Source organism: Indicator indicator, chromosome 35 (assembly GCF_027791375.1).
Source record: "Indicator indicator isolate 239-I01 chromosome 35, UM_Iind_1.1, whole genome shotgun sequence".
In the NCBI taxonomy this organism is placed as follows: domain Eukaryota; kingdom Metazoa; phylum Chordata; class Aves; order Piciformes; family Indicatoridae; genus Indicator; species Indicator indicator.
In genome coordinates, this window is record NC_072044.1 from 1,165,420 (window position 1) to 1,192,868 (window position 27,449).

Genomic DNA, 27,449 nt, shown 5'->3' on the forward strand with positions numbered 1-27,449 from the left:
AAACAACACTTGGGATGATGATGAGTGGCGCAGTTGTGCTAGATGTGGAGTAGCAAAAAGCAATTTAAAGCTGAAATATCAGTTAGCCTTAGCTTCCTCTCTTTCATCCATGCTGCAAGTCCTGTTGTGCAGATAGCTGAAGCATTCTCTTCCAGGAAGGTGGGACACTCAGTGAGGTGCTCTCAGGGGATTTATAATGAACATTTTTCCCAGGCGTAGACCTTGCCATGCAGAAAAGGGCTCTCTGCTGTGCTCTGCCGGTGTTTCTGCACCTTACAGTTCTGGACTGGGCTGCTTGTCAGAGCTGATCCACGGCTGAGAGCTCAGATTCTCACCCTGCCGGGGCTCTGCCCTTCGCGACTCGGAAGCAGCCGGTAACAGACTCTGGAGATGTGGTTTCCGAGGGGTGCTGAGCTGGCAGCTCTGTACTCACTGAAGAGGGGAAGCCCGTTCCTGCGCCCAGAGCTGGGGCCTCTCCCCGGGGCTTACCCTGCGTGTTCCGGTGCTGCCAGAGAATGCTGGGTGAGATCTCGGCGGTGTGTGGCTGCCTCGGGGCCGTGGCACGGGGCGGGAAGAGGTGTCTGAGGGCACCCGGGGGTTCGAGGAACGCGTTCTCTCCCGATTTCTGTGTACAACATGTAAAGGGACTTCTGCATTGCTGTTTTTGTGTTTAATTTGACTTTGATTGGCAGCTACGATTTTTTTGTTTTCTGTGGTTTTAATTTATCTAAGGTCTCTACCTACAGAAGACGTGTACAATTGCCTGGAAGACTGTTTGCTTTGTGCGGCCTTAGTATATTTATTGACATTAGCAAGTGTTGAGAGGCGTGAGGTGAGTAGTGCGGGAGCGCGGCCCCGGCAGCGCGCCGGCGCAGTGCATCGCTGTCCGTAGCTGACTGTACACCAGTGTCAAACTGTTAAGCTATTTCTTTGTAAAATAGTCCAACGGAATGCATAGATTTTTTTCCTGTAAAGTATTTTTTTAATAAACAAAGTCTGATTTTGTCCTTTACGTGCCTGGATGCTTCTTTCCGCTGGGGCCGGGTCGCGCTCGGCGCTCCTCTAGCGCTGCCTGGGTGGGGGCGGGCCGCGGGCAGGCGAAGGCAGTCAAGCGCCGAGCTCGAGGCGGTCTCCAGGGTAACGGGGGCCGGGGCCGGTGGCGCCGCCACGGCCGGGCCGCCCCGCGTTCCCGGCGCCCCATGGCCTGTCGCGACAGGGATGCCATTTCCTGGTACCAGAAGAAGGTGAGTGGGGCGGGGCGCGGGTAGGCGCGGGCTTGGCCGAGCCCTCAGCTTCCTATCCTTGCAGATCGGGGCCTACGACCAGCAGATATGGGAGAAGTCGATCGAGCAGACCGAGATGAAGGTAACGGGGCGGGCGGGCGCCCCCGTAACCCGGCTCGGCTCCCTCGCGACTGACAGGCCTTTGTTTTCGACTTCATAGGGCTTCAAAAACAAGCCTAAGAAGAAGGGCCACATCCAGCCCGACTTGATCGACGTGGATTTAATCAGAGGTGAGTGGCCTGTGAGAGCCGTGCTGGTGTCCGGCACAGCTCCGCGTAGGGAGCGGGACCAGCCGCTCTGCCCCGCTGTCTGGTGGGTGTTGAGCTGGTAAGCGGTTGCCTTGGAGCCTGAGTCATTCCGCGTTCCGGCTGCAGCACAAGTGTCGTTAAAGCCTCAGACCCTGCCTCTGCGGATGGGTATCTGTGCTGGCTGAGAAGCTGAAAGCAGGATTCGTTGGGACTGATTCGGCACAAGCAGTGCTGGGTGGCTGGTGAGAGCGTACTGGGTTGGGAAGGGTCAGCAGGCAGTATGCTGAGGTGAGACGAGGGGATGCTTTCAGATGTGCCTGACTGAGCTGCAGCAGTTGGACGAGTGCCTGCAGCCAGGCTGCTGTCATCCTTCTGAGGTGCAGCGGCTTGGGCGGGCTTGGCCTTGGCCAAAGAGGAAGTTGTTAATAAGGAAATTCTTGTAATTCACGATTAATGACATGTTTGCTTTTCCTTTAATTCCAAGGCTCTACATTTGCCAAAGCCAAGCCTGAAATCCCCTGGACATCACTGACTCGCAAGGGAATTGTGAGGGTTGTGTTCTTCCCCTTGTTCAGCCAGTGGTGGATCCAGGTCACCTCCCAGCGCATTTTTACGTGGCTCCTGGTGCTCTACATTATGCAAGGTGAGAGTGGGAGCAGTCTGTGCCACAGTCCTTTTTCTGCAAGGAATGGGGCAGATACCATCATCCATAACCTAAAGCTGTACTTAAACCTATTCAGAGAGTAGAAGAATCCTATCTGAAACCTGATTTCCAGATGTGTGGCACTAATATTTGCAGAAATTATAAAACAGATTAAAAGTAAATAGCTAAGAGAAGAACTAGGCCATGGTCTTAAGTGCTGTGTTTGGTACAATTTCTCCTTTCCAGTCGTAGCTGTGGTGCTGTATTTCATGGTGCCTGTTGTGAATGCCAGTGAAGTCATGGGACCAATGTGCCTTATGCTGCTGATGGGGACAGTTCACTGCCAGATTGTGTCCACCCAGATCCACAGACCTGCAGGGAGCAATGGGCTGAGCAGGCGGCGGAGGTGAGTGGGTGATAGCTTCACACCTGATAGTTCAGCACATGGAGGGTTGCTTGTGGTAGAAATTAATGCATAAATCTCCTCTAGATTTATGTAGCTGTTTAACCATGCATGTGAAAAGGAGCATTTTCTGTCTCTTGTAATCCTGTCGTGGCCAAGACAAATGCTGCAGATTGACCAGGCTGTGACAGGTCTGGTTCACATCTTTGGGCTGTTTGTTTTCTGGCTGGGGGAGGGCATTCTGTGCAGGGAGGGAAGGTTTTCCAAACTGGTCTGGTGTCTGTCCTGCTTTGCCACTAACCACAGGGGCCTGCAGAGGAGACTGCTGGATGCACTGCTGGCTGTTTGTGCCTGTGGGATGTTGCAGTCCATTTGTTGGATATTTTCCTGTTCAGGGTCTGACTCATTGAGTGTATCTGAGCACAGGATGGTTAAGTTTTGGCTTCTGTTAGATTTCTACAGCAGAGATGATTTTTTTTTTCCCCCAATTGCTGCCTGTTGCATTACTGGTGATCCTGGTGTCCTGTATCTGCATAACTTCTGTCAATTCTGATAGCACTTGTTTGGAAATAAACACTCTGCTGTTTCTCTGAAGTCATGCATCTAAAAAGCTGTTCAGATCTGATGCAGAGCTTTTAAGAAAGACCTAAATGTAGCTGGCTATGGAACGTTAATTCTCCTGTTTTCAACACCCAGGAAGTTACGCAGGCCTGGGGGTGTGGATGGGCACAGCTGGGCCTCTCCTGCCAAAAGCAGCAGAGAGGAGCAGCCTGACTCCATGTCCCTTCTTGACCATTTATTCAGCTCGTTTTTCCGAAGGAGGTGAGTGACCTTCAGGGGCTGCTGGCTTTGTTGGGCACACTGTGAACACCTGGGTATCTGGAAAATGAAGACAGAAAGTCTCTCACATCCCCAGAGTCTGCCAGTTAGTTTCTGGTGAACTAAAGGCACTCCTGGTGCTGTAGGGGGCTGATCTCTTGTGAATTTCTGCTGTGTTCTTGTTGGGGTTCACAACAGAGCTGAGTGATGGGTGTGCTGCAAGGGGAGTGAGTTTTCAACTGACAAGGCCTCTTGATGAGGACTAAAACTTTTCACTGTGAGGGTGGCAAAACACTGGAACAGGCTGCCCAGAGAGGTTGTGGAGTCTCTTCCTCTGGAGACATTCAAAACCCACCTGGATGTGTTCCTTTGTGACCTATTCTAGGTGGTCCTACTCTGGCAGGGGGGTTGGACTGGATGACCTTCTAAGGTCCCTTCCAGCCCCTAACATTCTGTGATTCTCTGACTTTTTGTCTTCTGAATTGCTTTTCTTTTTTTTTTTTTTTTTTAAATCTTCCCTAAAATAATAACAAGAAAATAATTCCCTCTTGGTTTAGAAATTTTAAGATACTATTAGAGTTAGAAGAGAACCATCTGGTGAGAGTGGAACAGATGAAAGTCTCTTCAACTGACTGAGGACACACAGAGCCTGTCAGGAGAAGGCCATTCCATGTTCCCTTAGTTCTGCCTCTTCAGTGCTGTACCTGTGGGCTGTACCTGTTTTCCTCTAAGGGTTTTTTCTCAATGTGAAAGTATTTAACTGTGTTTTCTCTCTTAGGATTGGAAGAATAAAGTTGGTAGCTGAGAAGGGCACAGAGACAGAAAATGGGGTAAATGCTGTGAATAATGACACCAAGCACAGACCTGCCAGGCCTGAGCACAGGCTGCTGCACTTCAAAGAGAAGAGTAAACTTTCAGACGGGGAAAAGAGCCATCAGGTGCTGCAGGAAGGATCTGTTTGAAGTCACAAAATGTCAGTGTGCCCAAAAGTTTGTTGGTGATTGACTGTAGCTCATTTTGGCTGCTGTGTTTCTAGGAGGACAGCACCATCAGAGGTGTTTCTGAGGAGCTGTCAAGTGAGGAGGACGCTGAAGCAGTGGCACGAAGGACCTTGTTACGGCAGGGTGTGGAAGGGGCTTCCAGTGACAACAGCTATGAAGAGAAGCAAAAGAGGCCTCTTGTTTCCCTGAACCAGGCTGTCTCTCAGGTACCTCAGGCTGGATTTGTGCCATTTCCCACACATGTTTTTTGCTATGGATAATGAGCTGCTTTCCCTCTGGTTTTGGTAGGTCAAGCAAGCCCTGCAAGGTGCCAGAGACTCCGACAGTGTCGTGGAATCTGAGCTAGAATCCACACTGTATAGTCAGGTATGGTCATAAATTCCAGAGACAGAGCTGTCCCAGGCCTGGCCAGTGCAGGGATGTCCTCTCTGTCAGAGCAAACCTTAAGTGATAGAACTTCATAAAACAACATAGAAATTAATGTATTAAATGATGCAAAAGCCAGAAAACTTCTGCAGCAGAATGAGTCAGGCAGGTTTTGGGAGGTGGGGAACTAAAGCTGCCTGTCACTTCCCATGGAGAAGTGCTGCTTGCAAAACCATTCCAGAGTCCTGTTTGCACTGGTGGATGTGACTGGGAGTCTGAGGTGCCTTGGGGAGCTGCTGCAGCCCTTGGCCAGGGGGGGAAGGAGGACGAGGAGGTTCTGCCAATTGCTGTGGGGCTGTGCTGGGTAAATTTTGCTGCTCTTCAAAGGAGCTGAGGTCCTGCGTTACTGTGGGCTCCCGGAGCTGCAGCGTGAGCCGGAGGGACTCGGAGAGCACTCGGCAGGACTCGGAGACTGAGGACATGCTGTGGGATGACCTCCTGCACGGCCCCGAGTGCCGCTCCTCCTGCACCAGCGACAGCGAGGACGCCACCAGCAGGGGCTCCAGGCGCGACCTGAAGGAGGATGTTTTCCAGCAGGTCTGTGTTTTGCAGCCAGCTGCTGAGAACGGTGTGGAGGACTCCACCCACCCCCTGCCTTCTCCCTTGTCTGCCAAAATCACACGAAATCCAAACAGCCTCTGGGTGCTGCTGGTGTAATGGGAGCAGCCTGAGCCTGGGATGCTGTGAATGGTATCAGTGGGCAAGTCCCTGCTGGTGGTGTCTGTACCCACTGCTAATCCCCAAACAAAAGTATTTCACCCAAAGGTGAATTTGGAATTCCCCTCTCAATCTAAATGTGTTCTAGGAAATGGCAGTGTTTAGCAGTGGGACAGAAATGGGTGACACACCTCCTGCCTTCTTTCTCTTCTCTAGAACCATTTGTTCTGGCTGCAGAACACCAGCCCAGCTTCTGCAAAAGTGAGTGCCCTGATCTGGGAGGGGAATGACTGCAAGAAGGTGGACATGTCTGTACTGGAGATCAGTGGCATTATCATGAGCAGGGTAAGGGGGCTGGGAGGTGTTGCAAGCTCATGCTTCAAAAATCACCCAAAGACCTGGAAATGGCTCTATATGGAAATACAAAGCTCCCTCCTCAGCTGCACAGAGTTGTCCTAAATATTTTTACTTAAACTGCATAAACCAAAGTGTCAGAAGTCTTACTGAAGACTGATGGGTGCTGATTCTTAGTGGCTGTGTCTCTGCTGGGTGCTGGAGGTGGTGGGTTTGTTATTTATTGACTGATTGGTTTCTTTTGGGGTTTGGACTGAAATGGGTGGAATTATTTTAGGCCCTGTCCTTGACTGAATGATTGCTGCCACAACAATGTGGCTTTTCCTTGATGCAGAAAGCCAGGTAGTCATCCTGCTTTTGTTCCTGTTTGCCAGGTGAATGCCTACCAGCAAGGAGTGGGGTATCAGATGCTGGGAAACATCACCACCATTGGATTGGCTTTCCTGCCATTCCTCTACAGGCTGTTCCGTGCTGATAACCTGGAGCAGCTCTGCTCCATTTCTCTGAAGGAGCTTTTGCACATCTTCTGTGGAGCACCTGCCAGCACCCCTGTCATTGTCCTGACTGCCATCAACTTCCTGGAGAGGCTTTGCCTAACCTGGATGTTTTTCTTCATGATGTGTGTTGCTGAGAGAACATACAAACAGGTGAGTTGAAATGTGCTGACCCTTGTCCTGCCTCTTCTCAACCCTGGGAGGTGTTTACCTGCTGCCTGTCACAGGACACTGGCACAGCAAGTGTGGCTGAGCCAGCTGGGAAGCTCTCTCAGAGATTTAGGTAGGGGGAGTCTGGTAAGATTTGTGTTCATCAGTCACAACCATGGGCCTGGCAGTGCCCTCTGCCCCCTTCTTACCTTGCTCCCAAGGGAAAAATAGCACTGTGCAGGGAAGTGAAGGACATGGAGCTGTTGGGAAGAGCAGAAGCTTGCTAAGCTGCCAATAAATGACTGTGTTGGGCTCTTTGCAATGGAGCACTGGGAACTGAGCTGCATCACGTTCAGCTCCCTCTTGACTGTGGGCAGCTTTGTCCAAGTGGCTGTAAATGTTGTGTGGTCACAAGCTGGTGTCATTCACTGCTTCACCCAGAGCTCTGGCCAGTCTGCAAGGCCACAGCAGCTCTTGTGCCACACACAAGGTGACCTCTGTCACTTGCCTGAGAGGCTGGACACTGAGGTACCCTGCTGGGCTTCCCCAGTGTCACAAGGCCCTGCCTTTCCTGCAGGTTACTGCTCAGCAATCCCAAGCATTCTTGTTTCAGACTAATCCATGCTTGTGTGTGTGTTTGCCTTTGCAGAGGTTTTTGTTTGCCAAGCTTTTTAGTCACATCACATCTGCTAGGAAAGCCAGGAAATATGAAATCCCTCACTTCAGACTCAAGAAAGTAGAGAACATCAAGATCTGGTTGTCCCTGCGCTCCTACCTCAAGGTGAGTTCTGATCCCAGAGGGTGTAGCTACATCTCCAGGTACCTGTGCTTTACCCTGCTGCTCTCTGGCACTTTGGGCAGCACTGGATGTGCTGACTGCAGCAGCAGTGATGTCACAGCTCTGCAGCCAGAGCTCACCTCTCACTCTGTTCTGCAGAGGCGAGGCCCCCAGCGCTCTGTGGATGTTGTGGTGTCGTCCATCTTCCTGCTGGCTCTTTCCATTGCATTTATCTGCTGTGCCCAGGTGAGATTCCACTTTCTATTTTAGAAAGCAGCAGCCTGGGAAACCCCCAGACTCGTGAGGGCTCTTCTTTTTTGCTAGCCTGCAGTGCTTTAACTGAAGCTGTTTGTCCCCAAAGCAATGTGGAGTGGTTTGCTTTTTGTTTTAAGAGCTCTATCAGGTTTAGCTGGTAACAGATCTTCATCTCTGTGCCTGCAGAGGAAAGTCTGAAGTTTTCTGGTCATTGGGACCATTCCAGGACACAGCTTCTGTGCATAAAGGACAGGACCCTCTGTCCAAGTCCCTCACATGTTCACACGGTGTTGTCTGTAAGAAGGGTGACTGCAGCACCCCCTTGCAGCACTGCTGTTGGGCAGTAGGTCTAGAACTACCCCTGACACCTTTCACTCCTTTCCTAAAGTGTCTGTGCCAGGGAGCAGCACTGCTGCTGGGGCTGCTTCCTGGATCCTTCTTGGCAGGAGATGGAAAGGCAGTGTTTGGGCAGGTTCTTGATACCTGAAAGTTGCAGTTGTGGCAGGAGGATGGATGACTGTTAGACACTGACTCTGCTGTGATGGCTTTTGTAAGGCACAGGAAGTGGTGACAGTCCCAGTCCTGCAGCATTCCCAGTGCACAGCCTGGCTGTGATGGGATAAGGACACAGGAAAGGAAAAGCCCTTTATTGCCCAGTGATGGAGAGAGGAGGGAAGGGAGGGAAGAGAAAGAGTAACATCCTTTTCTAAGCAGCAGAAAAAATAATCCAATTCCAAGCTCAAGCCTGGTTAGAAACTGGCCCTTTGCCCTGGTGCCACGAGTGAGCTGCAAGGGGAGCACTGCTGGGAGCTGCAGCACTGGGGGCTCTGTTCCTAAGGCCTGGCACCTGGATACTGACATTGGCACTTTGTTTCTTCAATACAGGTTCTTAAGGGTCACAAAACATTTCTGAATGCAGCCTACAACTGGGAGTTCCTCATCTGGGAGGCAGCACTTCTCCTCTTTTTGCTGCGTCTGGCATCTCTGGGCTCTGAAACCAACAAGAAGTACAGCAACATTTCCATCTTGCTTACAGAGCAGGTATCTCCAGCTGGCTTATTCTCTCTTTGGCTCATCTGATACAATTATTGCATTTCAAACCAGCCTAAAAAATCCTGGCATCAAAGTCAAAATGTAGAACTCAGCCCTGGCGCTGGACAAAGGCAGTAAGCCACTGCACAGCTGGGGGCAGCAAAGCTGTTCAGTGTTTGCACAGACTCAAAACTCTGAAATTTGAGATGATTTTTGTCTCTGGGTTACCATGTGTCAGCCAAGTCACTTAGAATGAGATTATCACTAAGTGGCTCTGTGGCTGCATCAGTTCTGGGGTGACAAGAGCCTGCAAAAAATGGCTCTAATTTCCCTAAGAAATTAGAGGGCTGGTGCTGGGTTATTAAGATCTATCTGTGGTTCTGTTGCAGATAAACTTATACCTGAAGATGGAGAAGAAGCCAAACAAGAAAGAGCAGCTGTCCCTGGTTAACAATGTTCTGAAGCTCTCCACAAAGCTGCTGAAGGTAAAGTGCTCCCCACACACACAGCAGAGCAAGGACCAGTGGCAGTGAGGGGGAGGTTCTGCTCTCCCCCTGGCTCTTATCTCTGGCCATGGTAGGTTAGTTCTCACAAAGGGAGGCCTTCTGTGCTCCTAAAGCCATGGCATAAGGTCAGGCCATGCAAAACTGCTGTGGTTAACGAGTGCTGGAAACATTTGATTAGTAGCAGCTCATTAAGATTTAGCTAAGTGAGAGGCTGGTAGGAACACAGAACATCTTCCAGCAGCTTTGGTGGAGTTTGCTGACAGCAGGAGCAGGAAAGAGCAGAGTCTGAGTGTCAAAAATGGTCTGGACATTCTCCAGCCTGTGTCCAGGCTCATGGTACATCACAGGAGGCTTTTCAGCCTTCCAATGCTGTTAGAATCATTGAATTGTAAGGGTTGGAAGGAACATCAAGGATCATCTAGTTCCAACCCTTCCACCACCTTTAAGCTGGGAGGTCTGAAACGGGAGTAGGGATTGCTGTAGGTATGTTTAAGGAGCTAGAGCAGGGCCAGAGAGCCAGCAGCAAGCTGGAAGGCAGAAGGTTCATGGCTTCTGCTCTGGACAAGGCTCACAGCCTCCTTGTTTGCCTTTTCACTGCAGGAACTGGATTCTCCATTCAGGCTGTATGGGCTGACCATGAATCCACTGATCTACAACATCACCCGTGTTGTGATCCTCTCTGCTGTCTCAGGTGTTGTCAGTGACCTGCTAGGATTCAATATCAGGGTAGGTACAGCTCCCCCCAGGCCCCAGGGAAACACCTTTGAGGGGCCACTAAAGCCCATTGCCACAGTCTGCTTGCTGGGAGGACAGGGGGGTTTGAACTGGGCTCCTCCATGTGTCACTCAGAGAGCAGCCCATGCTGAAGGAGTCCCCAGCTCCTGAGCCTGCCTGGGGAGGTGAGGACAGGGCTGAGTTCAATTTGAGCCCTGTTCAGGTCGTTGTTGCCTGCTTAAAGCAGCTGGAATCGTGGGTTGTTTCCCTTTGGAATGAAGATGCTCTCCCCTCTGGCTGAGAGGTTGGTTAGAGCTTGCTGAGCAGCACCTTCAGGGTGGGCAGAGGGGACCCAACCTTAGCTGTAGCTGACATTCAGCCCTGTGGCTTTTGGGCCAGGCTCACCCTTCCTCTCTCGTTTCAGCTGTGGAAAATTAAACCCTGACCAGCCCCGAGGTGGGTGCTCAGCCCCCTCCACCACAGAGGAGAGCAGGCACCATGAGCTGGGGCAGAGAGCAGAGGTGCTGCCCAGCTCCAACCATCTGCCATTGCTGCTTGTGAGTGGATTCTCCATGCATGGTACCAGATGTCCTCCCTCTGCTTTTCTGCTCTACAAGGGCCAGACTGGGCTGGGCTGCCCACTGGAGTCACCCATGGCGCTCACAGCAAAACAGAATGAAGGGAGCCAGCGTCCAGCACCTGGTGCTGTGAGCAGCCAGAGCTGTGTGGGCAGCAGGGCCTGGGCCAACCAAAGCCAGGAGAGGGCCCATGGGAGGGACACCAGGGATGGCTGCAGGAGCCTGCACCTGTGCCACCCACGTGTGTCACAGCTGCATCCTGGGCAGGGGGGAAGTGGGCCCTGGCAGCAGCGTGTTTGGAGCTGCACTGAGGTGGTTTGCTCTGCACCCTCCACAGCCCCCTCAGCCCCTGTGCTTACCTGGGTGTGCTAAGGAGGAGGTGTTGTCTGAGGAGCTGGGTGTAAGAGCTGCTTGGCTCTTTGTGCTGAACTCCAGCAGGGTGCCAGGAGATAGGATGAGGCAAACCCTTCCTCACCCAAACAGGGGTGAGAGGGTACAGGAGAGAAGCAACAGATGTGTTAAAGCCAGCTGTGAAACTTCCATTTTCCTTCAGACTCTATCTTCTGTTTATTAGTAATGAAAAAGGCAAAAACTGAGGAAATTTTCATAGCTTCATTCTGTCACAGAAGGGGTCAGATGGCATAAGAATTTTTGGTAGTAAACTGTTTACAGCTATTTTCTGTACAAGGAGAAGTTGTAAGATGTAAAAGATGACGACGATTTTCTACATCAAAATGTACAAATAAAGCTCCACCAAAAGGATCTCATCAACGACTCTGCCACAGGAGTTGAGGATTTTTTCCTGACTTTGAACATTGGTTAGCTGAAGGAGGAGACTTGAAGGAATAAATGGCATTTCTTTTCCAGAAGAGCCCCAGTGTCTGTGGGTAAAAACCTGGGTCACAGAGGGAGCTGCTGGAGGTCTCACAGCACTGACAGTCACAAAGAGCAGGGTTTGTACAGCGCAGAACCAAGAGGCCATGGGCTGCAGTTTAATATCTCTATAAAAAATAATGAGTGATTTACAGGTCTCTCTCTCCAGTCAGAACCTCAGAAGTCTGTATAAAGGTGCTGTACAATATATAAACATTTACACCCAGTACATCCATACATTGCTCTGCATTCCAAGGCCACATTGCTAAGTCATCCGACACGGGAAGGACAGGGACAAGTTCTGTGGCAGGAGAGCTTACACACAGGTGAAGAGACTAAATCAGGTCACAGCAACAGAGGAAAAAAAATAGAGAGGGAGTTCATTGGTGCTAATTAATTGGTATTAAATGTCTGAATGCTCCTGAACTCAGTGGTTAGGGTGAGTGCATACAACAACACAAACCAGACTCCTGCTCGGAACACCTGGGTCGTATCTACAGAGGCTACGTCGCAGTGGTAAATATTTCACAGTCACACTCCAAGGAGTAGTTGTAGGAGTGATGCTACACAGCCAGTCTCAGTGGGTAAGCCCCTGCCAAGCAGCAGAGCACAACTCAGGTCTGCTTAAAACTGATGCCATTTGCAAAGTCTTCGCTTCAAAGGCAGTTTGGGTGGTCAGGGAGTGGTGCTTGTCAGGAACCCACCTCAGCACTGCCTCACTGTGCTTCACTAAGCTTTAGACACAGTCAATGTTTCAAAGCCAAGAGGAGGTTTTTCACCCTTCTCTAACAGTAAATCATATTTGCATTTTACCATGAGGAAGTAAAGCTTGACCTTTTCCACACTTTTGTCTGCAAACAGGACCAGTGGGCTCCTTTTCCCCCTACTTCTGCAGTCATTAAAACCCCAACATGTCAGGAAATCATTAAACCTAAGAATCAAATCCCTGCTTTCCCCAGTGCAGCTGTGGGGCTGAGCTGGCAGCAGGCTCAGGTGAGGCCACATCCCTCCTGTTAATCACATTCTAGCCCCAGCCAGAGCTAAAACTTCACAGACCCTGCACCCCATCCTCTTAGATCACATTCAACACAAAACATGAGACACACTGATACACACAGGCAAGAACTTCACCTGAGAAGCTCTGATGGCAGCTGGTTCTGTCCTAAGATCAATAACTGCCTCTAGAGAGGGGGCAAAAAAACCCTGATTCCTAACAAGCAATAAATAAAGCTGGGACTGCAGCATACAGCAGCACACAGAGGCTGAAACCAGAGATGTGCTCATGGCTGCAGGGGAAGCCAGAGGAAAGATGTCCCTGAACAGAACCCAGAATGGTCTCTTTCCAGACAAAGGTTTGCAGTTAGAAGCAATTTCACTGGGGTGAGAAAAAGCAAAATTACAGCCCACTGGTGGTGTCCAATAGAACTTTATCAACATGATTCTGTATTAGGTATAAAAAGTGAAGAAAAAACAAAACAAAACAGCAAACCATCACCTGCAGGGCCTCAGAGGGTCTTGTGCTGCCCTGGAGCTGACAGAACCAACTCACCAACCATCTCCTTACAGAACCACAGAGGACACAGGCAGTGCCTGCTGTAAACATGCAACATGCTCTTGAGAAACAGCTATTCCAACCCCAACTGGGCCTTTCTGGGACTGGAACACATGAGAGGGATGAGATTGACTGGATACAGTAGACACCTTGGCACAAGAACAAGTGAGTCATGGTCACATTGGCAATAGAGGCATTAAATAATTTTGTTCAGGAACTCACAACACTGAGAAAGCTGCAGCAGTGCAACGTTGGGAGCAGCAGGACACCGCCTCGAAGGGACACAGGGACAGCAGCTTATGGAGGGAGTTTCACTGAAGCAATCCAAAAGGTCCTTCATGCAGCTCAGATAAGTTAAGAACAAATCAAATACTTTCCACCTTTCTAACCAGTCTCGGGGGGGGGGTGGGGGGGGGAAGAACCAACAACTTTGTGAAAAGAAACAAAGCTTTGAAAGGGCCATGGCTAGGAGCTGAGCCTGCTGTGTTCTAGAGCAGTGTCACAGCCGTTTCTCAGCCACACCTGCTGCCTGGGTGACTTTACACGTGCTGGGTACCCTCCAAGGTCCAGGAGTGATTGGTGTTTTCTTGACAGGAGAACTGTTCTCAGATTTGGAAATTCCCTCATCTTTGGTTTCGTGGGACAGCTGTGGCTGTCTCTCTCCGTATTGTGTTTCCAGCCACCTGTGTTTCTCCAGGGAAAGCAGCGGGAGGCTGGAGAGGCTGGAAGTCTTGAATCTGCTGGAACCTGGCTCTCCAGAGCTTGGCTTCTTCCTTTTTTCATCTTCAGCTGTGTTTCTGCTAGAGTCACTGAAGGGAAGGTTGTTCTCCTCAAGCGCTGCGTGCCGCCGCTCTGGAGACCACCCTCCTGCCCTTCCAGAGGGCTTCTGCTTTGTCTCCTTCCTGGTGACTGCTGTTCTACCATTGCCACCTCTCAACTGCTCAGCAGTCATCTTGTCACCACCAGCTGCTCTCTCATGATATTCCTGTACCGTGCTTACTGCTTCCACCTTTCCTTGCTTGCTGAGATGCTTTGGGGGACTGGCAGACCTTCCCTGCTTTCCACCAGAATGCTCCTTGCTCACCCCTGATTCTGAGCGTTTGCTTTCACTCCTTCTGGAACCGTCAGACAGTGAGAGGCTGCTGCAAGTTTTTTCAGGATCCCCTTTCCTGGGGCTGTGGAACCCTGTCTGTGGGTGTCCCTCAGCAGCCACCAACTTGTCTGGACTTACAGATCTGTCTCTCCTGGTCCCTAATTCCAAACCACCTTTTGTGATTTCAAATCCAGGGCTGGAGGGATATTCCCATCTGGTCTTTGTTCTCTGGGGAGAAGACTGAGGCTTCATCTCAAAATGGTTTTCAGTTAAAGTGCTAATCTCTTCAGGCACAGTGTTCTTTGCTTGTTCCAGTTTCTCAGACAGCTGAACTCTGGTTAAAGCTTCTCCTGGTACTGGTAAATAACAAACTTCTGATGGGGAAGCAGAATGCGAGGATGATGAAGGTAATGGTGACTGCTCTTCATATATTACATTTGATGAAGATGGATTGTAACTATCCCAATCACCTGGAAGGGAACAGGGAGAGACTTGACTGAGTGACTACAAACAACAAACCACTAAATATTTTGGAAGCAAGCAGACTACTGAGGGGCCAGGATATACCAAACCTTCAGTCTAAAGAGATTAGGCACTGGCATGCTCTCAAAGCCTGAGTTAGTTTTCTCTATGGCATCGCTCTACAACCTACAACAGCCACAAGGATGTGATTTTGGAACAAAGCTGCTGCTTGGAATGCTGCTGGGATGGTCTCTGCAGGACTGAGCACAGCTCTGGAGCCTGCACAGCACAACTGCCACAGCCCCTGACCTACAGCCTTTAGTGTCAGAAACCCAAATGAGCTGAAACTGCCACGCTAAAGAAAACTGAGAACAGGGAAAAGTGGAGGCTGTTGGTGGCTTTGAATTTCAATAACAGGAAGAGGTGAAACACAAGACATGCAGATTTACCAAGTCTTTAAGGAAAAACCAAGAAAAGCACTGAAAGCCCTTAATGTTGCTCAGGTTTCACGTAGGGACACAGACTGGAAGGAGCCAAACCTGAAGGAGGAAGAGAAAAAGCCCAGAAGTACAAACCACGATCAGAGCACAGCAAGCAAGATTTCCATCAGAAATGTTTGATTGACAACAGGATAAGAGGCAACAACATCCTTCCCCTCTCCACCACTGCCCTAAAATCATCTCAGCCCCACCTGGGACACAAGGCTGGACCAGATGGTCTCCAGAGGTTCCTTTGGACTTTCCTCTGACTCTCTATTCCTGACAGGAGCTACCCCATGGTGCAGGACAAACTCCATTTCTCACACTGCCATGACCCCAGCTGAAAGAGCTGTTGGGAAGGGGAAAGCAGAAGGAGCCCTCACACTGCCTCCCTTGCTCCCAGCTTTTAAACACTGACATTAAAGAGGAGCTCAGGAGCAGCTCAGTAGAGCACAGCAGCCTATATTTAACTTTCACCCTTAAGGAGAAGGTAACTGGGAGGCAGAGAGGAACCAACCAGCCAGGAATGCAGCAGGATGGCACAGAACAGAGCCTGCAGCTCACACACAGATGGGCTGCTTCCCTGCCATGCACCAATTCACTGATTCCACTGCAGGTCTGAGCAGTAAGATGTGAAGAGTCATCATCAAGCTCTCTGGAGGGAAGAAATGAGGAAATTCTGAACAGATTTTCTCTCTGCTGCCTGTAAGTGCATGAACACAACTATCTGGCAGCTCAGACTGTGTGCTTGAAAATGTTCAGAGGATAAGCTCTGTGTGGGTCACTGTTACTCAAAAGCTTCTCATCAGAAACAGTGAGCCCACAATTGAAGGAGTTTATCATCAGCATCCTGGTGTCAGCATCAAGGCTTCTCACTCAGAGAATGTTCTTTGCTTTATAGCACAGCCACAGCCAGGAGGCTTTCTGAGCTCTGGCTTTGGATCATGTTCTATACCAGACTCAAGAGCAGCAGTTCCCTGCTCTGCAGCTGAACTAGGAGCTCCTGCAGACATCTGATTTTCTATCCCTGTTTTCTGGGGTTTTTTTGAGGGTTGGAGTCTTTTCATTTGTTTGTGGGGTTGTTGGGTTTTGTTGTGGTTTGGTTTTTTTGCCTAAAGAGCTGTGCTTTCCCTGTTGTAGGTCCTGCAGTCACCTCTAAACACACAGAACCCTGAGAGCAAAGCTGTCTCCCTCCCTGCTCTCTGAAGGCCTGGCTTTGAAAACCAGAGGTTTCCAATGTCTAGAAGGCTAAAAGCAGTGAGGGAATCATGTGCAGAAAGAACATTCTTATCAGCATTTTGAACCGGGCAGTGCATTGGGGAGAATTTTAATTTAAATTAAAAGGCAATCTGTTAAGTATCACATTTGTAGGGGGGAACTTGATGAGCTCAGCCAGAGTGGAGACACTTGTGACACCTGCATTGCACACTGATGTTCCATGTATTTTAAAATCCAGATGAACACCTGCACAAAGGGAGCCACTGACTACTTCAGGGAGCAAGCACCAAGTCCCCTGGCCAGCCTGTACTCCACTGCCTGGGACCCCCAAATGGCACAGCACTGGAGATGACCTACTGTGATCTGGTATCAAGCCAGTCCCTGGTCTCAGCAGCAGCAAAACTTTGTTCCCTCCAGCCTGAATCAGCTCAATGGCTCGTGTGTGAGTGATTCCTTGGGTGGGTTCTCCGTTAATTTCAACGATCTGGTCACCAACCTGATGGGAAAAGAGCAACCAAGCTTAGTCTCTGTGAATCTCTGATGCCATAAACTCAGTTGTGGTTTAGAAAGCAGCAAAAATAGAGGCAGATGCTTCTGTATTCCCTCCCATGCTAAAATGCACTCAGCAGCAGCAGCAGCAACACATCATGGCTGATGAGCCACACAAATGGAATGCTCTGCAGGTCTTCTGCTCAGTGAGCTCAGGAAAAGATCTCACATTATTAAACAATCATTTACAAGTGAAGAGGCAGACAGCACCATGTGCTTGGCTGGGTTTTCAGTCTAGAGCATCACATGGAGGGAGCTGCCAGATGAACCATGTCAAAGCTGGCACCGTGGGGCTGTCTGCAGTCACACCAAGCAGGTGACCCAGCAGCTGCTCCATGCTTGCTGCAGAGCTGGAACAGCCACGGCAGGGCAGGTTTGCTGTTGTATGGCAGGGAGGAGACATCCCCACCGTGCAGTGCCAAGGGCTCCCAGGCCAGTTAGCAGAGGTGCTGGGCGGGTGGTTGCAGTTCACACTGACGGGGCAGGCTGCTGGGAAGGGGCTGGAGCAGCACCGCTGAGAAGAGGCCGTGGACTCGGTCTGGCAATGCGAGCAGCAGCCGGTGGATGTCAGCAGTGCACAGGAGGAGCCTGCAGGAGGCTCTGGGCTCTGCCAAAGCAGCTGCCTCTGCCAACGGAGGTCACTGCCTGGGTGCTCATCGCACAGGACAGGAGGCTCCACACCGCAGTGCCTCCTGCCAGGCTCAGCTGCCGTCGGCTGGGTGAGAAATTCCTCCTCTAAAGTACAGCGAGAAAACACCACCACTGCCAGCTGAGGAGGGAGGAAGAGTGACATGGAAATGGGAATCACCTCAGGCTGGGTGAGTGCAGCTCTTCTGTGCTCCGAGCTGCTGGGACCCAGGGCTCAGAGCTCCTGCAGCCACCAGAAGCAGCCTTGGCCGCAGAGGTCTTGCTCCCCAGGACATGACCCCCCCCAAACACTCCCTGAGCAGCTCAGTGCCATGCAGTGGGAGGGGGCTTTACACAGGAGTGCTGAGCACCTGTGCCTGGAGTGAAGGTGGATGTGTGGGGGCTGGAGCTCCTGCAGCAGGATTCTGCTGTCACAGCCCCCACACACAACCCCTGCTGGGCACCAGTTGCCTGTGGAGAGCTGAGTGCAGTCAGCTGGGAACCTCTTGGTTACTCCTGCCTGGAAGGCAAAGCCCTGGAGCTCACTCTAACACCACAAGAAGGAGCAATACCAAAGAAATGGAGTATTGAGCACTGCACTCATGCAGCCTCTCAAGCATGAGGGAAAAGCCAATTACTGTAAGGAACAGGATAATGGGTTAACAATACTCAGAACTTCACATCCAATTAAGCCCCAGCAAGGATCTGTGTCAGCCCTGTTCTGCAGAGCCCTGTGCCAGTGGCCACACGTGTGGCGAAGCACCAGGACTTGGCACCTCATGGGCACCTCCTCAGCCTCATTCTCAGCCTCTGGAAACCCACCTGTGGGCAGCAGCCAGAGCCTCTCTCTCACCATTGCTCTTTGCTGCTGTACCCCTCTCTTGTGCTTTAGCTGAGGGTGAAATTCCCAAAACAAACACAAGAACTGACAGAATATTTGAAGCAGCAGCCAGGCTGTGTTCCAGCACTGCTCAGAGCAGCCACAGCACAATGTACACACGAAAGCTCCTCACAAAGTACCCCCTGAGACAGCCACTCTCAGCTTTCTGCTCCACCATGCAGTTTCCTGTCTGAGCTCCTAAAGCACCCTGAGGAACTGCTGCCCACACCCTGGGACCCTTGAGTTACTGTAACTCAGTGGATGGACAATTCCTTTGGGATATCTGTTTGACAGGTTTTCTCCTGTCAAAGCTACCACCACACTGGCTGTGACTGCATGGGAACAGCTGAGAGAGGGCAGCTCTGCCTGCCAGGGCCACATGCTCCTGAAGGACCAAGTCTGTGGGCACTGGAGCTGAGCTCCTGTGCCCAACAGGCAGTGTCACCCCCAGAACTGATGAGCCACTCACATGCACTCTCCCATCTTTGACAGCTGGCCCATCCTCAGCCAGTCGGAGGATGAACAATCCCATGTTGTATTCCTTTCCTCCTCGAAGGCTGAATCCAAACCCCCGAGGGCCCCTCTCCAGCTCCACTGGGAAGCAGCCAGGATTCTGTTGGGGAAGTCAGAGGACAGAGAGATGAGGACCTGTAGGCAGATTTAAACAGTTGTTCTCCTAGAGGAAAAAAAAAAAAGCTTCACACAGCTCTGCATTTAGGGAACCTTGCAATCCAGGATTGAAACTGAACTCACACCCCCCAGGGGTCACAGCTTCATTCTCAGTCTAAACACAGAGAACCTTTTCCCTTTGAGATTTGAGACATGCATGAAATGTCTTTAAGGAACACTGCCAAAGGGGCAGGAGTGGCCCTGTTGCAGGCATTTTCTGTCCTTTTACAATGAGCATTCAACTACAGGAAGGAGATAAGGAACGTTTCAAACATCAGCACAAACACGCTAGCAGTGAAACGCCTCAGCGTGTCTTTGTACCCAACTCTTCTACCCATGTGGCACAGGGCAATGTTTGGTTGCTCTGCTTTGCAACCCTCCCTGGCAATGTCTCTGCAACTCTGCAGCTCTCCACAGCCCCTGGCCCCTCACCACCTGTACCTGGGGGTGCCGGCTGCCCACAGCTGAGACGATGCTGGCGTCCGACTGGGTCAAGTGCTTGTGCTCTGGCCAGGACAGCCTGTAGCTGGTTGAAGCTTCTTTTCCAGCTTCCCCTTCTGTGGTTCCCCTGCACACAGGTGGAAGGAGAGAGATGTCACCTGCCTGCATTAACAGTCCCCTGCTCAGGCTTTTATGGCTGTTCTGGGCTCCCTCTGCACACCCAGGAGCTCTGTACCTGTCTATGCTGGAAGATGCCGATGCCAGCGGCCGGTGCTGTGGAGCTGGGCTCTGCCTGGCAGAGTTTGTTCCTGAGGGAGGCCCACGGTGCTCTGATGAATCCAAACAAAGCCAACAGTCAGTGAGAACTTCCTAAGCACACCCACTACCAGTTCAGTGACACCAGCAGTGTCTGCTGCTCCTGACAGCTACAGAGGCTCAGACTGACCTGAGTCCACCAGCCACAAGCTGGAGAGGACTGTCCAAGGTCTAATCAGAAAAACTATTTCAGGGCACAAAATGTCTCTGTCACTTAAAAGTACTGAACCACAGGCTATGCAAAAAGCTGTCTCAGCTAGAATCTGAAAGGGTAAGTAGTGGCCCAAGATGAATTTATGTCTTCAATTATAAACCAATAAACTCCTTTTCCTTATAGGGGTCAGAAAAATAACACCAAGCTCCCAAACCAGAGCTGCTCCAGTCCTCAGCTGGAGGCACCACAGTACTGCAGTTCTCAGTAGAGAACAAACAGACCAAGTGCTGAAGCACCTTAAGGGAAGGCAAAGCTCATGCATGGGATTAGAGTGAATTTCTCAGGTAGATGAGAGCCTCCAGGTTCCTCCCAGGCCTGCTTGCTGCTGTCACCAGGACATGCCTTAAAGAGCTTTTTCTCTAGAGACAAAATGTCAACTTTTACTGTGGGTTTCTGCTCAGTGTTTTAATTTAGAAGCACAGGCAAGAAAGATGCCATCTGTTTGTACACATTCCCCAGCCCTCTCTCAGCCTGCTCTCTCCTTGTGCCCAGCTAATACATGACAAAAGCTGACAGGCTCCTGCTCCTGTGGAAAACGCTAAGGAATGTCTCCTGGCACACGCAGGGGACTCGTCTGCTGGCATGAGAATGGAGCTCGCAGAGGGGCGGGAGGCAGGAGCGGGCAGGGGTGCGAGGCGCTGCCTACGCTGCCGGTCCCAGAGGACAGCACTGGGGAGCAGCAAACTCTGCTTGGCCTCACACTCTCTGATGCTCAACAGCTTCTGGCAAAAGGGGCATTTTTCTCTCTGGAGCTGCATCTCCCTCAGTATGACCCATCTCTGTGGAGCTCCTATCTCTGTGGAGCTCAGCTCACTCCCTGCAACCCAGTGCAGGCAAACACTCCAAGCCCTGACAAATTCAGCTCTGCTCTGGCTTCCTGCAGGAGTCTGCTGTGCAGAGGGCTGTGCGTGAGCTGAACTGCGCTTCTCCAGCTACATCAAGGAGAATTTCAAAGTGGGGATGTATTCCCACTTGGGTGGAACAGGTTCTGCTTCTCCCCTTCATTGTTACGAAATCCTTTACACCTGAAACCCACCAATTCCAGCCACACGTTTTTTTCTGACTGGTCTCTTCAGTCTAGTTCTATCACCTGCTGCTAACTCTTTTTCCCCCCCTCTCTTTGTTGATTCTCCTCAGGTTCTTGTTTTATCTCTATAGTTTGGCTCCAAAACTGTAATTGAGGAAGTGGGAAAAGTTCTTACACAGAGTCCAGGTAAGGCCATGCATAGATAAGGGACAAAAACCTTATATTCAGAAAGCTTATTTTGAAAACAAAGCTGATGAAGACCTGATTAAGATCTAATGCAACGAGCTCAAACTTCAGTTGCATTATAAACATTCCCCTGGGCAACTGCTTTCAGGTGTGTCCCTTCAAACTGGAATGGATTAGATTTGATAAAAATGAAAATCTTAATAGAAAGGAAAAAAAAGGCAATTTATAGAAGTCTTTCTGCTTCAAGCAAAAGGAAAATTAAGTCTTTGGAAGTCTGTATTACAGGCTGAGATTGCATGTTGAATATTAGCAATGAATGTGAAATTAGAGTCATCTGTTGGCTTCCTTAACATCCTGGCTTCAGGTATTTATTATTTAAAAGGTGAAGAAAGCAAACTTTCTGGCAAAATAATGGTAGTGAATTTAATGAAACATGCCTCAGCAATCCAGAGAAATGCAGGGGTAAGCAGGGCTGGAGAGCAGCTTCCCTCAACAAGCGACTGGATTTGATGCATTTGTAGTGAAGTGGTTTGTGCAGAAACACCACCACAGGGAGTGCAGCATTGCATGGGAGCTCTCATCCAAACCAGTCTCTACAGATGGGACTCTGCACTGACAAATCCTCACTTTGGAGCTTGGGTGAGACGGCAGCTACGTGCAGAATCTGCTGGCAGCATGGGAGGCTCTGCAGGAAAGCCCCAAGCAAGGTTTCCATGGTGGGAGGTGATGGTTTCTCAAGGGGTGGCTCTGGCAGGCAGAGGTGCAGGATGTTCCTGCTGTATCCAGGGATGCAGAATTAGACATTTGTGTATTTTAACATGGCAGGAAGGAAAAAAAATCAGAGTGTTTGAATTGAAAGGATCTGGAAAGCAGGTGTCCCTGCAGCCTCTGAGCAGCCTGGATCAGCCCAGCAGAGCTGCTCCAGAGCAACCCAGGAGAATTTGTCTCATCTGGGACAAGGCTGTGGCAGCGAGCCAGCCACAGGAGACACTGCCTGGGGGCAAGAGGATTTCCCCTCAGAGCGTGCCTTGCTGTAGCTCCCCCAGGGAAAGTCACCTCTCTTTGATTGAGGAACACAAGCTCTGGACAGAGCACATTCCCATGTGAGCAGCAGGAAAAGAAAGGAGATGTTTCTCACGTGAGAAACCACAAGAATTTCTCCTGAAAGCTTCACTCTACGCAATTCGGTTACCAACATCAGAGCACAGCAGTGGGGTGGGAGCCATCCACCCTCCAGGGCACGCAGCCTCCTTACCCTCCTCAGCCACCACAGTGAGAGTCACCACGTTGCCTGCATCCTTGATGAGCTGCACGATGCTGTCGTGCGAGAGCTCCACGATGGACTGGCCGTTCACGGCTGAGATGCGGTCGCCCACCTTCAGCTTCCCGCACTGCTCAGCGGGGCTCCCATCGATCACTCGCCCGATCTTGTGAGGAATCACTGCCAACCCAGAACAGGCACAGCAACACCAGTGATACTCAGGTCTGAGAAGCATCACCCCGCCCCACAAGCGCCGCTGCCACCTCACAGAGCGCTCCTGCTCTGAAGGGTGACGCTGCCAGCACAAGAAATTGCTGCCAGGAATGATGAATGTTGCCCTTGGAGAGAACAGAGACACCAAGTGCTGGCCCTGTCACACACGAGGTGTGGTACCTGAAGGGCACAAAGAGGGCACATCTGCAAAGGGATGAGCAAGACCCTGTGTCCCAGGAGTGCTCTGAACCGGTTGCTTTTGCCACTTACGCTGCTGTTTTCCATTTAGAACCATAGAATCAGTCAGGGTTGGAAGGCACCACAAGGCTCAGCCAGTTCCAACCCCCCTGCCATGGGCAGGGACACCTCACACTGGATCAGGCTGGCGAAAGCCTCATCCAGCCTGGCCTTAAACACCTCCAGGGATGGGGCCCCAACCACACCACCTCCCTGGACAACCCATTCCAGGCTCTCACCACTCTCATGGGGAAGAACTTCTTGCTCACTTCCAGCCTGAATCTCCCCACTTCCAGCTTTATTCCATTCCCCTCAGTCCTGTCACTACCTGGTTTCAGGCCATAGAGCACTGCGGGGACTCAGAGAGAGTTATAGACAACCAGTTTAACACAGTCATTTGAAAATTGGATGCAGGGGTTCACTCTTCCTCCTTGCAAGCAAAAATTAAGCCTTAAGTACACTTCAAAAGGAAATCAAACTTCTGCTGAAGCCTGACCCAATAATACGGTCAGCACCTGGGCAGGGACTGCAGCACACACAGGCAGCACAAAAGGTGGGCAGGATCAGCTCTGCACAGCTCCATTCCCTGCTGCTGCTCTCTGAGCTGAGCCTGCACCTGTAACAATGCTCCTGGCTCTCCCCAGCTCACCCCACAGCAACACTCTGTTCTGTACAGACTCTTCTAGAGCAAGGGTGCCAGAAAAGACACAACAGGGAACAGAGAGAATTTTACAAGAAGTAGAAGGTAAAAAGGCTCCAGGAGCTAAGCACTGAGGCAGGAAGGAGCAGAAGGAGCAAGGCAGGGGGAAGAGACAGCACTGCCACAGTCCCCCAGCTCCTGCAGCTCCCTGCAGCAGGGCTGGTGCTCAGGGACAGATCTCCTCTCATGGTTTGCTGAGCCCAGCGTCAGCACTGGGCAGCCAGTGAGATGCCACTGCCACAGGAGGAGCCTGAGGGCAGCTGGGACAGGAGAGCAGCTCGTGGGGCTGGCGGCATGCTGGCCAGAGCAGCCTGGCATTGCATCAGAGCAGCCTGGCACTGCGTCAGAGCACAGAGGCTTGCCTGCCCCTGCCCTTGCCCCTGCACAGCCCCACATTCATCTGGGTGCCTGGGACCACAGCAAGACTGGCTCCTGCCCTTCCCAAACCCCTCTTCTCCCTGTTTGGCTCCCTGAAAGCCTGCAGTGGGTTTGATGGGACACTGCTGCTCTCCCAAACATGCTTTTCTCTGGGAGCCTGGAGAGGTGAGGAGCATTACATGCCTGTCAGGATTATCAGCTTGCTTTCCAAAGCCATGACACAAATCTGAAACACTTCCACGGTGTCATCAGCCACCCAAGATTAAAAAGCCATCATGGATTGTTTTAATGAGCCAGCACACAGAAGTGACTGAGATGGAACAGACACTGATGCCTTCTAGCATTCACCATGAGTTTACGTTTTAATTACTCTTCCCTTAATAGACTGAGGGGGTTTGAGTATTATATAAACCTAAGAACCAACTGTGAAGAGCAGAACACTGCAGGGCTGCAGACTCAGCTGCTGATTGCTTGTTTTAAAACATCCTTGCTTTAGAACCCAGGAGCTTTGTGTTCAGCTGTGGCACAGACAGGGTTCTGCATAGCAGGGTCTGGGGGTGCACCAGCATCTCTTTCCTCCTGTTACAAACAGCCTGGACCACAGGGCTGATGTTTCCAGTGCTGGAATTGGTTGCAGTTGTCCTTTACTTTCAGTTCTAGGATCAACTGAACAGGGATTTGCAGCAGACCCTCAGACAAAAGCAGTGTCCATAGCACAGTTACATCACCAATACATTAGAGACTCATTCTGTCCACAGCATTTTTCCTCAGAATTTGATGGCACAGACAACACAATCAACCCACGGCCACACTGACATGGGACAATCATCTGTGCAGTACCATGGACCAGAGGGTGACAGCTCACCCTGCCATGGCCACAGGAACCAGAGAGCAGCTGCTCTTGGGGTTCTTGAAAAGGCATGGGGTCTGAGCCAAGGCTGCAGCATGCTCTAGATGCACATCCCATAAACTCAGCACAAAGTTATTTAGAAACAGTTTGGGTTTTTTTTCTGTGTTCCTGCTGTTCTTTTATTGTGCAGTAAAATGAAGTGGAAAAACAGAAGAAAGTGTCTGAGGTGCAATAAAAGAGACACTTTGAAGCCATCTCTATGTCTGTCTGGAACTAGCTGAGGAGGTTTCAGAGGAGTGATTTAAACTAAAGGAACCAAGTAAGGATTTCAGGAGTTACTTGTGCCTTGATGTAATTCCTGGGTGAACACACAGAGCTGGCTTGTGTTTCACACAGATAACCCAAACCTGATGGCCACAGGGAATGAGTCTCAAAGAGAATCCTGCTCAGCACCTCATGGGAAAAATACTCCATAGCCTCTCCCTGGCAGTGCTGGGTGAACAGCAGGCACCAGCAGCATGAGGAACACACTTGCACCTGATGACCCTGAGCAGACCTGCTCCTGTGCAGGACATCACAGGTCCCTCCAGGAACTGAGGTGGATTCCAGAGCTTCCTGCAAGCAGCTTCTCCCATTCACTTCTGTTCACAATATTTATTTTACAGCTGCCTGAGGCCACAGGCCTGCATTAAAGCTGTAACAGCAGAGCAGGCTACAGACAAGCACCCCATCTCTGGTTGACAGGAACAACTTCACTGCTTTCTTCCAAGTACTTCCAAGTCTCAGAATTTCTTATTCTGGGGATCTGAGAAAGCAATCTGATCAGGTACTATAAAGCCAAGGTTGAAACTCTACTTCCATTTAAATGCCTATGAATGGATGCAGCCTGAGGATCCAGATCACCACCACAGCCCCACCATGCTTCACATCCTGCAGACTGCCCTGTGACAAGTGCCTGTGTAGGGGCTGCTGGCCTGGGAGATGCTTCCCCTGCTCCCCACTTACACCACAGTGGGGTGAGAAAGAGCACACACATGAATCAAGGCAAAGCCTCAGCTGGCTGGGCTGTGAAATAGTGAGAGAGAGAGATGCTGTGTGGGTAACAGCAGCACATCAAAGACAAAGCCCTGCAGATGCCACAGCCTGGCTCATGCCTGCTGATGTTGGCAGCAGCTCTGGCACCGCGCAGTTTCCACGCTGCCAGAACATGGCACTTACCACCAGGAGGAGGTTTGTTCTTTGAGGTGAGGATGACAAAGCCAAATCCTTCGTTCTCCTTACGCTGCAGACGGACATCATAGACCTCTGGGGACTGCTGGCTGGCAAACTCCACCCGGGTCAGCCGGGGAGAGCCATTCTGTGCCAGGGCAGGCTGCAGCTCCTCCTCCTCCGCTGGCTTCTCCCCTTGCAGGTAACAGACAAACAACAAATAAGGAAAGCACAACACTGCTGTTTCACCAAGCAGCTACAGCAAAACTGGACCTCTCAGTACCAGTGCCAGCATGAGGACAGATATCTGCCTGGGAACGTGAGGGGTGAGTTTATTAACAATCCAAGCCAGATCAGATAGGAATCAGATGCAGGATAAGCACTCAAAGGCCCAGAGTCCTCTGCAGGAATGCAAGGAGATTCTACTGCACCCTGACTGCACCCAGCCCACAGGCTTGGCACTGTCTACAGAGATTTTTATCACAGGCATCTGATACCTCATCTATGGCAAAAACCCCAAACCACCATAGCTTTTCTGCATGCTACAAGATTTACAGCAGAAATCCAGCTTCAAACCACAACTATTGAGATCTTAAGTGAGGACCAACTTGGAACAATGGAAATATCTTTGAAAAGGCTGTTTGGAGTCAGGCTCTCTTTTAGGAAACCTAAGACATTTTGGTCCTGAAGCAGGCTATCAGAATGTATCTTACAGAAATAGGGAACCGATCTTCAAAACACTTTTTCTTTTCACATGTATCTGCTCAGAATTCATGATTGAATAATGCAAGGAGAAGCAGCACTGGCAGCTAAGCAGATAGGGGACCCTTATCAGTTCTCCTGAGCCCCTTCCCAGCTCTGCCATTCATGAGATCAGCATCACTGACCCAGGGACAATAACCTTCTGTGCACTGCTGATCTGAACACTGCCCTGAAACCACAGAATCACAAGCTGCTGACTTATTCTTGCTACAGGCAGATGCCACAAGACTGGAGAATAGAGCAGGCCATGCAGAAAAGAGATCAGGTTATCCCTTGGTTTGCACAGCATTAGTGACTCTTCTCACCAATACCTGCAAAGAGCTCTGACGAAAACACCACCAGCAAGCACCCAAGCACCAACTTACTAAAGTCTGCTTCTCTCCACCTGCTCAGAATTACAGCTGAGCCTCCTGCAGCTCAGTCTGCTCGGCTCTAGCGCAGCGATCGCCAAGCTCAGAGCAGCTTCCACTACCCACAGGTTCCTGCAGCTGCCCTGCGCAGCCTCTCTGGACAGACGGACACCTACCACCAAAGAAGATCTTCCTGCGGACCGTGAGCAGCACCTGGCCGTTGCGAGCAGCGCTGGTCATCAGGTCCAGCACCTGTTTGTGTGACTTCCCCTTGACAGGGATCCCATCGATGCACATCAGCTCGTCCGCAGCCCGCAGCCTGCCGTCCTTCTCCGCCGCTCCCAGCGGGATGATGGCTCCGATGTAAATCTGTCCAGAGCAGGGCCAGGGCGTTGGACAGCCACCCACAAACTCATCACAACTACTAATGGTTGGAGTCCAGGGGAATCCAGACAGATGAGGGCTTTGGGGAAGGTGTTTTAAAGATTATCTGACTGTCCAGTTGTAGCAGAGGCAGGCAGAGATGTGTTCTCTGCACAAGCTCACGTAGTGGATACAACCTG

The 27,449-nt window shown here is 50.8% G+C and overlaps 2 protein-coding genes across 2 annotated transcripts in view; one reads left to right on the forward strand and one right to left on the reverse strand.

Moving 5' to 3' along the window:
- The first annotated feature begins 1,199 nt into the window (after positions 1-1,199).
- On the forward strand, positions 1,200-10,556 carry PHTF1 (putative homeodomain transcription factor 1). Its single transcript, XM_054395951.1, is given in 18 exon segments — positions 1,200-1,244; positions 1,309-1,365; positions 1,444-1,513; positions 2,016-2,174; positions 2,421-2,580; positions 3,274-3,399; positions 4,175-4,334; positions 4,433-4,603; positions 4,662-4,763; positions 5,151-5,360; positions 5,697-5,825; positions 6,209-6,481; positions 7,128-7,259; positions 7,416-7,502; positions 8,397-8,552; positions 8,933-9,028; positions 9,650-9,775; positions 10,188-10,556. Coding segments are annotated over 18 exon segments (2,280 nt in total). The 3' UTR covers positions 10,209-10,556.
- A 4,254-nt stretch (positions 10,557-14,810) lies between these two features.
- MAGI3 (membrane associated guanylate kinase, WW and PDZ domain containing 3) overlaps positions 14,811-27,449 on the reverse strand; it is a 62,559-nt gene continuing 49,920 nt past the window's right edge. Inside the window, exons 14-21 of the mRNA XM_054395755.1 lie at positions 27,066-27,255; positions 25,784-25,969; positions 22,182-22,367; positions 19,420-19,513; positions 19,185-19,311; positions 18,544-18,687; positions 16,376-16,514; positions 14,811-14,860 (exon numbers count right to left, since the gene is read on the reverse strand). Coding sequence (XP_054251730.1) covers positions 14,811-14,860; positions 16,376-16,514; positions 18,544-18,687; positions 19,185-19,311; positions 19,420-19,513; positions 22,182-22,367; positions 25,784-25,969; positions 27,066-27,255 — 1,116 coding nt within the window. The remainder of the gene's footprint in view (positions 14,861-16,375; positions 16,515-18,543; positions 18,688-19,184; positions 19,312-19,419; positions 19,514-22,181; positions 22,368-25,783; positions 25,970-27,065; positions 27,256-27,449) is intronic.